The sequence below is a fragment of the Artibeus jamaicensis genome, unplaced genomic scaffold (assembly GCF_021234435.1).
Source record: "Artibeus jamaicensis isolate MK-2021 breed Jamaican fruit bat unplaced genomic scaffold, CSHL_Jam_final contig_3214, whole genome shotgun sequence".
Lineage (NCBI taxonomy): Eukaryota > Metazoa > Chordata > Mammalia > Chiroptera > Phyllostomidae > Artibeus > Artibeus jamaicensis.
Genome location: NW_026521760.1, coordinates 683085 through 695639, shown reverse-complemented (window position 1 = coordinate 695639; position 12555 = coordinate 683085). Strand labels below are relative to the sequence as shown.

Below are 12555 nucleotides of genomic sequence, written 5' to 3'. Positions count from 1 at the left end.
AGATTCAGCTCATGTATTTTTGACAGAAGTACCTTAGATGTATGTGATCTTTGTCCTCATGAGTACATGATTTTGGTTTGCTCCAATATTGGTGATGTTTTCCAGGTCATACCATAAACTTACCATTACTCTTTGTAATTAGTGAGTAGTTGAAGGGAATATACTTGATACTATGTTCTTTATGAAACCTCCACTTGTTAATTTTAGCATTTATTGATGATTTTCTAACTCCATAATTTCTTCTGTATGTATGAGTTGGCATTCTACCATAAGAAAGAACATTCTTTCCCCTTTCTTTTTTCTTTATTTCTATCATTATGGACTCATTGATTCTTACTGTATTCAATGTATCATATAATCCATTGCTATCATTATTTTGATTCCTAGATTACTGGAGGTTTGGCCAGATGGCTTCTCATTATAAGCAGATTTTGTGTTCTTTTAACACTTATTCATTGCTCTTTCAGTATTTTCTTTCTTCTTCCTTTTTTTCTTTTGTGCCGAATTTCTATTTTCAAACTCACCTTGCACTTTCTGTGCTCCAGGCCCTGATTCAATGTTTTGTTTTAGGCTCCTTGGGTCTCCTTCCATCTTCAAAACCAGCGACCAGTCAGGGCTTCTCATTTTGCATCTTTCTGGCATGCTGTTTTTCCATAATCTTACACTTTTAAAGATTCATATGATTAAATTAGAGCTACTCAGATAATCTCTCCTTCTTGGGTTCTTAACATTAACTATACATACAGAGTCTCTTTTACCATTTAACAACATCTTAACAGGTTCTGAGAGTTACAGTGTGGATATCTTTGGGTAGCCATGTTTCTGCCTGTCATAGACAGTAATACTCACTGGTGCCTGACTTTGCTGAATCAGTTTTCCTTTTCTGTTAGAATCTTCCAACCTTTTCCTCCTTGATTCAGTGAAGACAAAAGTGGTGTTAGGATGCAGAGTCATGATAGTACTGTATTAGATGTAATAGCTATAGAAAAGTTATAGAGGAAATAGATTCTAGAAATACTGAAAAAAGAAAATATGCTCAGAGTATTGCTTTTAAAAATAAGAAGTGTTTGTTTGTGAGTTTATATTAATTTGTTCTAATCCATAGTATTAAGGCCCATAGTTATTCATACAGGAATAGGGAGTAACCTATTACAAGTAATCAGTAAAGAGTCTCTTAATTTAGTATAAAAACATTTCAAAATAGAGAGATTCTCATTCAGAACAATAAATAATAATAATTCATGTGAATTTGGCTAACAGAAAACATTGCATTGTAATATGTTGTTTTCTTTTTCTACCTAGATCATCACGAAGTATGTATATGAGCTCCTGGAAAAGGACTGTAATTTGAAAAAAATCTCTATTCCAGTAAGTCCAACTTTAAAAATTGTTTATACTTCCAAATAAAATAGTTTTCAGTTCAGAAGAAAATTTTTGTTTTAGGTTAACTGTGATAAGTTTAAATGTTAAGGTCTTAATGTTTTGATATTGATAAAGATAATATTACATTCCTGTCAGTATGCCTAATCGTGTTGTATACAATTGTTCTTAAAAAACAATAATCTTTAGAACTTTTGTGCACAATGAGGTAAAATATATACAAAATAGCCATGGGGATGTGAAATTCAGCATGGGGAATATAGTCAGTGTATTGTAATGACTGTGTGTGTGCCAGGTGGGTACTAGAAATGACAGGGAGGGCACTTTGTAAGGTGTATGATCGTCTGGCCACTAGACTCTACACCTGAAACTAATACAGAATAATTTTAAATGTAAGCTGTAATCAAAACAAATAAAAGTACATCTATAGGTAAGTAAACACTGATACCTAACTTAAAAAGAATTATTTCCAATCTTTTTTGAAAATGATAATACACTTGAAAGGTCTACCTTTCTCTCCCCTTTCCAATTTTATTGATATAGTTTATTTTTAGTTATTTACTTGAAGTACATGAATATCTTTCTCGTCTCATTAGATATTCACCTTCTCTTTGTTTCATGATTTTTTAATTACATGTTTCATTTCTATGTTATTTCCTCTACACATTCTCAAATCCATTCCTGATGCTTCCTGTTTGGTGACATAGCTCCTTCCTTTTTTGGCAGAACACTTCCCTTTTTTGGCAGAAATATTGCACATTTTGCTATTGCAGAATGAAAAGGTTTGAAATTCATTCTCAGACTCAGTCTCAAGAAAGCCTTTTTGTTTTTAATGTCAAACATGAAATATTAAGCTTTCAAATGAAGGGAGACTAATCTTACAGGTGAAGTGGTGGTGGGACTAGATTAGAAGATCTTTGTTGTCTCTGACAACTCTGATTTTATGATACATATGAAATCTGGAAGACTTGCTAAACAGTAATTCATTTGAAGTATAAAACTTTGCATATAGATCATTTTGTTTGCATTAAATTTTGCATGAGATTTAAAACTTTGGTGTTATTCTATAAATTATAGGATTTGAGGATTTCTTTTTTAAAAAATTTAAAAAGATTTTATTTATTTTTATGCAATTAAAAATATATTGTATTGATTATGCTATTACACTATTACAGTTGTCCCATTTCCCCCCACCCTGCACCCCCTCCCACCCATATTCCCCCCTTTAGTTCATGTCCATGTGTCATAAGTTCTTTAGGTTCTACATTTCCCATACTATTCTTGCCCTCCCCCTGTCTATTTTCTATCTACCATCTATGCTACTTATTCTCTGTACATTTTCCCCCTCTCTCCTCCCACTTCCCTGTTGCTTACCCTCCATGTGATCTCCATGTCTGTGGTTCTATTGCTGTTCTACTTGTTTGCTTAGTTTGCTTTTGTTTTAGGTGTGTTTTTTTAATAATTGTGAGTTTTCTGTCATCTTACTGTACATGTTTTTTTTTTTTTCCTTAGATAAGTCCCTTTAACATTTTGTCAAATAAGGGCTTGGTGATGTTGAACTCCTTTTACTTGACCTTATCTGAGAAGCACTTTATCTGCCCTCTAAATGAAAGCTTTGCTGGATAGAGCAATCTTGGATGTAGGTCCTTGCCTTTCATTACTTGGAATACTTCTATCCTGCCCCTTCTTGCCTGCAAGGTCTCTTTTGAGAAATCAGCTGACAGTGTGGCAGGAACTCCTTTGTAGGTGACTGTCCCCTTATCTTTTGCTGCTTCTAGGATTCTCTCCTTCATTTTAATCTTGGCTAATGTAATTATGATGTGCTTTGATGTGTTCCTCCGTGGGTCCAACTTCTTTGGGCCTCTCTGAGCTTTCTGGGCTTCCTGAGCTTCCTGGAAGTCTTATTTCCTTTGCCGGATTGGGGAAGTTCTCTTTTATTATTCAGATAACTTTTCCACTCATGGCTGTTCCTCTTCTCCTTCTGGTAATCCTATAATTCAGATGTTATAATGTTTAAAGATGTCCTGGAGGTTCCTAAGCCTGTCCTCATTTTTTTGAATTCTTGTTTGTTCATTCTTTTTTATTTGATTGTTTCTTCCTTTCTTCTGGTCCACTCCCTTGATTTGAGTCCCAGTTTACTTCCCAGTTTACTTAGCCCCAATCACTATTGGTTCCCTGTACATTTACCTTTATTTCACTTAGCATAGCCTTCATTTTTTCATCTAATTTGCAACCACATTAAACCAATTCTGTGAGCATCCTGATCACCAGTGCTTTAAACTGTACCTCTGATAGGTTGGCTATCCCTTCATCGCTTAGTTATATTTGTTCTGGAGCTTTGATCTGTTCTTTCATTTGGGCCATTTTTTTGTCTTGATGTACCTGTTACGTTTGAGGGGCAGAGCCTTAGGTGTTCACCAGGGTGGGGCAACCCAGTCACTGGGTTGTGACACTGAATGTGGGGCAGGGGTCTGAGAGGGAACAATGGCACTTGATCTGCTCTCTGCCGGATTTCAGTCCCTTCTGCCACTACCCCCACACAAACTGGGCCCTTCTGGTGCTGGTTCCCAGGTGGGTGGGTTTGTGTACATTCTAGGACCCTGTGGGTCTCTCCAGTGAGGCTGGGAGGTTTTCCTGGTACCTCAATCCCCACAGGTGTTTTCATTGGTGTTTTGATGCTTTATTTCTCCGAGCTTGGGCCCTGGGTTGTGGGGTGTGTCTTGCTCCCCAGTTTTGCCTGGTCTATCTACACATGAATGTAGGACCACCTGGCTTACCGGCCACCTTGTGCTCATCGCCCTTCTACAATCTGCAGCCTAACTGGGTCCACCAGCTGCTGCCTTGCGCTCCTGGGCTCCACCAGCCACTGCTTATTTTACGGTGACCCCTCTCCACCTGGCTGCCTGATTCTGCCCTTCCTGCTGATCTGGATGAATGCATCTACTTTAACTCTTTGGTTGTCTGACTTTCATACAGTTCAATTTTCTGTCAGTACTGATTGTTTTTTATTTCTAAATTGCTGTTGTCCTTATTTTGCTTGTACAAAGAGGCACAGGGTGTCTACCTATGACTCCATCTTGGCTGGTATGTGTTTATTTTTAGAGAGGAGAAGGGAAGGAGAAAGAAAGGGGAAAAAACCATGAATGTGTGGTTGCCTCTTGCACACACCCCCTACTGGGGACCTGGCCTGCAACCCAGGCATGTGCCCTAGACTGGGAATTGAACCTGTGACCCTTTGGTTCACTCATTCCACTGAGCCACACCAGCCAGGGTGAGGATTTCTATATACTATCTTTTTTCACAAATTATTCCAAAGTTAATTTTTAAAAAATAAATCTATTTTATATTTAATTTTCTATGGATTACCTCAAATGCAGATCACATTGTTAATTATTTATTCATTTGTTCATTCACTCACCAATATTTATGTAAGTGTGCCAGGCACTGTTCCATGTGCTTGTGAAGTATGAATGAATAAAAAACATTTTCTAACAGTTAGGCCCACGCTTATTGATTTGGAAACTTTCGTTCCTTTAGAAATACATGAAAACCAAAATGTCAGTGGTCTTTTTCGGAATTAATATATTAGTTCTTTTTGGATTCCTACTTTTTGGTTTAGTTTTCACCTTAGGTCAAGTGTGTTACTTATTAAAACTCTACATTGCATTTGGTGTTCTGGAAAGTTAATGTGGGATTTTGTCATTTTATTCAGTCTTTTCCCTTAACTTTATTTCTTTCAGAATTTTTAAAGAACAATATTTAAAGAGTCCTTTAATTCTATAATACTTGTTTCATGAAACCTTTACACTCACGTCAGTCCCCTAGATGTCCAGAACAAATCACAAGATAATTGCCCATAGAGATCATGTTATATGAGTGTTTCATTCATTTTCCTTATAGAAGGCCTGAGATTAGGTTTAGAAGGACTTTTCTCTTTGATCCAATTATTTCCCTCTCATTTAAATTTAGATTATAGAACTAATATGCAAAAAACCCCAATATACGTAGAAAGAGCATTACTTATATGAGACCTGTGTCAGGTCCATTTCTGGTTAGCAAAGATTTCCTGGTTTTATAAATCAAAAAGCAAGAAAAATGTTTATTTTAGGAATTTAATCTCTCTTTAAATTATCATCATATGTTTTATGTAGTTGTGAAATTTTTCTTCCCTAAGTTACAGTTCTTTTTCTGAGTTGTTTTAAATCTCAAATAGATGCTAGCAGTGAGTGTGGGTTTCTGTTTGTCTGTTTTGAGGTTTTTTGGTATAGTTGTTATTTTTATTACAGAAATACCAATTTTTTTGCCCTGATGATGAAAAGTTTTTTTTAGTTTTATAATTTAACTATTTAATAAGGAAAGAAAAACTTATTTTATTTCTTTTTTAAATGAGAACATTTTATTCAAGCCCATGATTTCATAGTAAAGATCATAATCATATCTCACCACTCTCATATATATCTAAGTACAAAATATTCTCAATTGTATTATGTCGCTCTTATATAGAATATTGAATTAATAACTTTGCTGCAAATATTCTTCAGTTTATACAGTCATATTTTTGTTTTGCTTTTTTCCTTTTTAATGTATTGGGTGACACTGGTTAACAAATTCTACAGGTTTCAGGTACACAATTCTACAACACATCTTCTGTACACTGTATTGTGTATTATCCACCCCAAGCATTTATGTGCGTATACCCTCCTCTTCCTCCCCCCACTCCCTTTTACCTGGGCCTCACCATGCTGTTGTAGGTGTCCATGAGATTTTGCTCTTGTTTTGCACAGTCCCTCCACCAACACCCCCACCAGCCACCCAGTCATTTTTAAGTGAACATCACAATTAATGGGGTTCATTAGCATCTCGAAATGAGTTGTTAACAGGTAAAATTTGTTTGGTGCAGTCTCACTAACCAGCTGGTCTTTGAAATTGATTTGTCAGTAAGTGAGGCTGTATGCTGGAATGACCTTTATATGCATGTATTGTTTAATGAAAACTCAGCTTAATGAATTACTATTATTTGAAGATAAATGGACTTGGGACAGCCATTTCCAGACTTAAGTTAATGAAGAAAAAGCTATTTTTATTCATATAATAATTTCACTGTTGAAAATTAGCATAAACTTTATACAAGTAAGTTATAGTTACCAACTGCAAAGTTCAGAATTCTATGTTAAATTGATATGATATTAGCCAATAACCATCTCAAATATTGCCATTACTCCTTAATCATTAATACCATTACATTATTCAGTTTTATTATTTTTTCCTTGAATTTTATAATGTTCTCATATTTTTAAGTAAACATTTTAGGATATTTAAATAAAAGTTTATATATTTACTCATGGCTACCTTAATTTGTAGCCCCTTAAAATGTTTGAACATTATAATAAAAAAACTTTTTATTATAATGTATAATTTTTGGGGGGGAAATAACTACTCTTCCAGTTTTAAAGTGATTACTGTAGAATTTAGAGGACCAACACTTCATTGCTTTAAAAATTGACTGGGTTTTTGGTTACAGGGGACTTAGGCAAATAGTAAAAAGAAACAGTGATCAAGCCCCTATTGGTCAGTCCAGAGCAACAGGTTTTTTCTCATTGAGATAAACAGATGTCCATTTCCTTAGCCATTCCAGGATCCTTTTAAGGCCTCACTGATTTTAAGAGGCACTTTTCTCTGTGTGTGTTTAGATGTACTCTTTGGTAAATGAATGCCTAGAAACCTCTATGGATTCTTTTTTTGTTGCATAAGAACAACTTTGCTTTTTAATTTTTCCTTTTTTCTTATCACCAATTTTCTTTTTTTAAACCACTTTAATTGAGTCATTCCTCTGTTTTCATATAATGTTCTTAGGTAAACAGGGATTACCTAGATTTGGTTTTCTTCTTTCTACTATCCTCTTCCCTTCCTCTGTGACTTCAGTCATGCCTGCTGTCATTATTGTCATTTGTTTACTCGGGACATCTCATACAAATCAAAGGTAATGTGATTCTGTTACATTTCATATCTCTCTTCCATTGAAGAAGTGAAGAACTATTATTGCATTACATAGCAGGTGGATTTACCCTCTCTATTTGAGGTTGTATATGTTACCAGCTTCTGTCTCTGGCCAGGACGCACGAAGGCTTCCATTCTTAGTTACTTACCACTTGCTGATACGGAATGTGACTCAGTGTGTGCCATGGCGCATGTAATAAACAATTGGGGAGTTATCTCTTCCTAAAAGTCTTTTGAGTCTCTCAAAGCTAATCATACATTATGTAGTTTAAACTGAAATATTAAGTACAATGACAATGAATAAAAATATTTACTTTTCATCCCATAGATAACTAGCACATAAAATAATGTTATCAGAGTACACAAACAATATTCTTTTATTAAATAATTATTATATAATCTTATGTTCATATTCTAAATGAAATTTTAAAGTTCATTTACATAGAACAATAGGTTTTTGAATTTCTAAATATTTCTCTCTCCCATCTTTGAAAAGTTTGGTAGTATTTCTGAGTAATATATGATTTTCTAAAAGGTGTATCCTCCAATTGGGTTTTCCTGTTTTCTATTTTAGGTACAGTATACTTTTATTTTAAAAAAAGGATTTTTTAAAATTTATCTTTAGAGGGGCAGGAAAGGAGAGAGGGAGAGAAATATCAATGTGTGGTTGCCTCTGCTACATTGTCTGCTGGGAACTGGCCTGCAACCCAGGCATGTGCCCTGACTGGGAATCGAGCCGCAGTCCTTTGGTTTGCAGGCCAGCACTCAGTCCACTGAGCTACACCAGCCAGAGCTATACTTCTATTTTTGAATTTTAGACTTAATAGCTGTTTGTCCTTGGGCAAGTTATTTAAACTCTAGATTTCAATTTCTTCATCTACAAATGAATATAATCATAGTGTCACCTTAATAATATTGTGATTGATATAATATTTAAAAAATATTTTACATAGTATCTGGAAAATAGGAAGTACTAAAAATTAGTGATTCTTAAAAAATAATGATTCTTAATATACAGCAGTAATGTAGGGCCACATATATTTCTAATTTTCTTTTTTATATTTAAATTGCTATCATGTCTCTTTTACTCATTCACTGCATATGTAATTATTAATCTCTAATGAATATTTTAATTTTACTATAAGCTTTCTTAACCCTGTAATTCTACAACAACCGTTGTACAATTTATAGTAACCATTAATTATAGTTTCATTTATGTTTATGCTTGATTAGAAAAACACTTATTATTTAACTGTTTTTAATTGCAGGTGGATGCCATTGAAAGTGAACCAAAGAGTTTTATCTTTATGAGTGAAGATGCTTTGACAAACCCACAGAAACTGATGGTTTTAATTCATGGTAGTGGTGTTGTCAGGGCAGGTCAGTGGGCCAGAAGACTCATCATAAATGAAGATCTGGACAGTGGCACACAGATACCATTTATTAAGAGAGCTATGGATGTAAGTGTGATTCCTTTTATATTTGGGGGGCATTTTATAACTCTGTGTTATAGTTTATTTTAACATGTTTCTTCAAAAGTATATCCTAAACATAATCTTACCTATTAATTATCATTTATTGGTAATGAAAAATTATTTTTCATCATTTTCAGTTACAACCAAAAAGAAAATTGTATCTTAAGTATGTAAAATATTACATAATGTCTTTGAAATGAATACTTTTTTCTAATTTTTTATTTAGTATTACGTGAAATATCACTTAAACTATTAACTACTTATCAATATTATTGAAATACTCCCAAAAAAAATATCATGACTGCTTTTGCAAATCTTTTCCTTCCTAATTTAATGGTGTTAGAAACTAAAAGAAATTTACTATTTTAACTTAATCTCTTATTCACTAAATGAAGAGTTCGAATAGCGCAGTATTTTTGTAATTCCTTTAAAAAATCTCTTTAGAGGCACAAATAAAATACTTTCAGCATAAGATATACATACTAAATAGTAAATTGTAATAGTCATTGAATTACTTTCTTGAATCCAAACTTTTTAGAAACTGGTGTTTTAAAATTGTGTTTAAGATTTTTATTTTCTGGCCTTAGCATTCTACATGTAAAGGTTAGGCTACTTTTATTTTATTATCTTATTCTTGGGGTCCTTTGAATAGCCAAATTTTGCAAAGTGTAGATTTCTTTTACATATAAGTATAGTTTTTCTTCAGAAAAAAAAGTAAAGTGGAATCTCCTATAAGAATGTAAAGTTTATTTTTGTAATTAAAATTGGGAAAGAATTCTTTGATAACACCAATGTAGAATTCAATGTCAAAGGTAAGATGTTCCCTCCTGTGTTAATTCTGAAATGTTAATACAGTTGATCCTAGAACAATTGTGGAGGGAGGGGGGTGGGTGGTGGGGAATGGAGGAGAGTGGTTAGGAGTACTGGCACTTTACCTTCACCCTGCACACAGTAAAAAAGCCATATGTAACTTTCGACTCTCTCAACACTTAAGGGTTCATAGTCTACTGTTGACCAGAACCTTACTTATAACATAAACAGTTGCTTAACACGTTTTGTATATTACACATTTTATATACTGAATTCTTATAATAATTAGCTACAGAAGCTAATGTTAGCTACATTAAAGTAGCTACAGAAAAGAAAATGTTATTAAGAAGTCATAAGGAAGAGAAAATACTTAATAGTATATTTTGAAGAAAATTCATATGCAAGCGAACATGCACTATTGAAACGCATGTTGTTCAAGGGTCAGCTGTATTTAAGGCCCAGCCAGACTCTTAAAGAGTATTTTTGTTAATAGATGTTGAGGCTCTTAAAATGCTTTAGGTAGAATTTCTTAGGTTAATTATGGGCTTATTTTCAGTCTTCATGGGTATGCGGAGAACACAATGGCATTATTTCTTGCAAACTTCAGTGCTATGTTTTTGGTAGAATTTAAATAACTAAAATAAATTGAGGTTTATGAGGTAACTCACATAAAATATATTGTTTTTTAATTTTATTAAATGTGTTGGGGTAACATTGGTTAATAGGGTTATAGGTTTCAAGTATACATTGCAGATCATGTATCTCTGTATTATTTAAACTGTTTCATACTTCAGTGTATGAATAGTGAATGAATGTCCTGACACAGTAGTTAGTGGTTAGAACAAATCCTGTCGTTCTATTTTAGCATTATATGTGAAATATGACTATAATTCAGTGAATATTTTAAAGTATAATTTAGTAAAAAAAATCAGATGTTCGTATGTGTGAGGACTAGTTGAAATACTTTTTGTAATTCTGTTGTCCCTGCTACTATGTCATCTATGCCTTTCCCATTCTAGAATTTTTTTATTGTTATGTAAGACTTCTTTGAGGTGAAAGAGTATATGGGAAACTATAGCAAAGATCTTTGAATTGACTCTCTGTTAATATCCCGAATAGGAGGGAGGAAGTTTGTCAGTAACAATAGAATAGTTCTTATGCATAAAAATCTTGTTTTTATACATAGGAATAGTGTTTTGGGTGTAACAGCATTTCACTGCCCTGTCATTTTTTTCCGTTTTTCTCAATCATAGCAACTCATCATTCCTTGGGAGAAGTAAAAACAGCTGATTTCTAAATACTTTAATATATAGTATATTTAGTGTGCTATCTACTTTGAAATAAAAAATTTTAGCTTATATCTTTTATTTTATAGTAACTGAATGTGAACTTTATTATGGTAACTTTATATGTAGTGAACATTTAAATACAATGTCGTTTTAATCTAGATAAAGTTATTTTATTATTTTGGTTTTACATTTCCTTGTGTTTATCTGGTAGTTCTTAAAGAGCTGCTCTCTGTTTTGGGGGTGGTGCAAGGGGACAGGTGTGGACGGATGGTATTTTAGAAAGCTAGCAGAGGTTGAGTAATAGGGAGGAAGAAGTTGCCTCTTTCTTACTTTTAAATCAGAATAGCTCTGCTGTTTTTATTTTTTGGACATTTTTCTAAATGTATTTACAGAAAGGTTTCCATAGTTTACAAAAGGCTGGGAGCCACTACTTTGTTTTTTATGGTTTGTCAGTTTTCATATCACAGCTAAAGTGAATTCTTAGATTTTCAGTTCAGACAGTATCACTTCTACTCAGTGTTGGTAATACTTCAGTTATATTTCTTGCAGATACTTTATATTGGTATAAGGCTTTTATTTTGCCCGCGTAATAATTGATATTGTGCATGTCAGAGTTCTGAGATCTGCATTCCATTATCTGCTTTTATATCTTTATTTTTAAAAGTTTAAAAATTAGGTTGATTAGGGTGATGTTGGTTAATGAAATTTTGTAGGTTTTGAACACTTCTATAATGTCTCATCTGTGTATGGCATTGTGTGTTTGCTACCCAAAGTCAAATTCCTTCCATCACTGTATACTTGAACCTCTTTACTGTTTACTACCCCCCTTCTTGCTGGTAACCACCATGCTGTTTTATGTTTATGAATTTTTGTTTATTTTTCATGTTTTTTAATTTATTGCTTTCAGTTTTATATACCATATATGAGTGAAATCATATTGTTATTGACTTTTCCATCTGACATCTTTTGCTTAGCATAATATTCTCAAGATCCATCCATGTTGTCACAGTCTTTCCTTATGGCTGAATAGTAGTCCACTCTATATATGGACCACATCCTCTTTATCCAGTCATCTATCAAGAGACACTTCAGTTGCTTCTATGCCTTGGCCATCATTAATAATGCTGAGATGAATATAGGTGTACATGTATATCATGATAAATGTTTCCAGATTTTTCAGGTAGATGCTCAAGAAGGGGGTAGCTGGTATATTCTTAATTTTTAGTGTAAGATTAAAGGTTCTGAAATTGGATTCATATCATCATGAGGATAAACCTTTTTTTTTAAAAAAAAAAACAAGCATTCTGCCTCTAAGTGGACTGTTTTGTAATATATATTTAATTAACTCTGTGGAACCTCTTTGGTTGACAGTGAGATGAGCATTGGAACCACCTCCACAGTGGCCCCTGAGATTTCTTCCCTTGGAACTAGTGTCCGCATATATCACAATTTGAAAATCAAATCACAGATATTCCAATTCTTGTATTTTAGATATTTCAGAACTTGGTTATCAAAAATTATGAATATTTCATGTTGGAGAAGTAGTGCATATCAGATACATTTCCACAATACTTCTGAGGTTGCCATAGTTAGTAATTTTAACA

General features: G+C 33.5%; 1 protein-coding gene across 3 annotated transcripts in view; it reads left to right on the top strand.

The window, feature by feature from the left end:
• FAM172A (family with sequence similarity 172 member A) overlaps nucleotides 1–12555 on the top strand; it is a 412801-nt gene that overhangs the window by 86322 nt on the left and 313924 nt on the right. For all 3 annotated transcript variants that reach the window (XM_053663579.1, XM_037164133.2, XM_053663580.1), the window contains 2 exons: nucleotides 1303–1368; nucleotides 8646–8837. In XM_053663579.1, the coding sequence (XP_053519554.1) occupies nucleotides 1303–1368; nucleotides 8646–8837 (258 nt within the window). The remainder of the gene's footprint in view (nucleotides 1–1302; nucleotides 1369–8645; nucleotides 8838–12555) is intronic.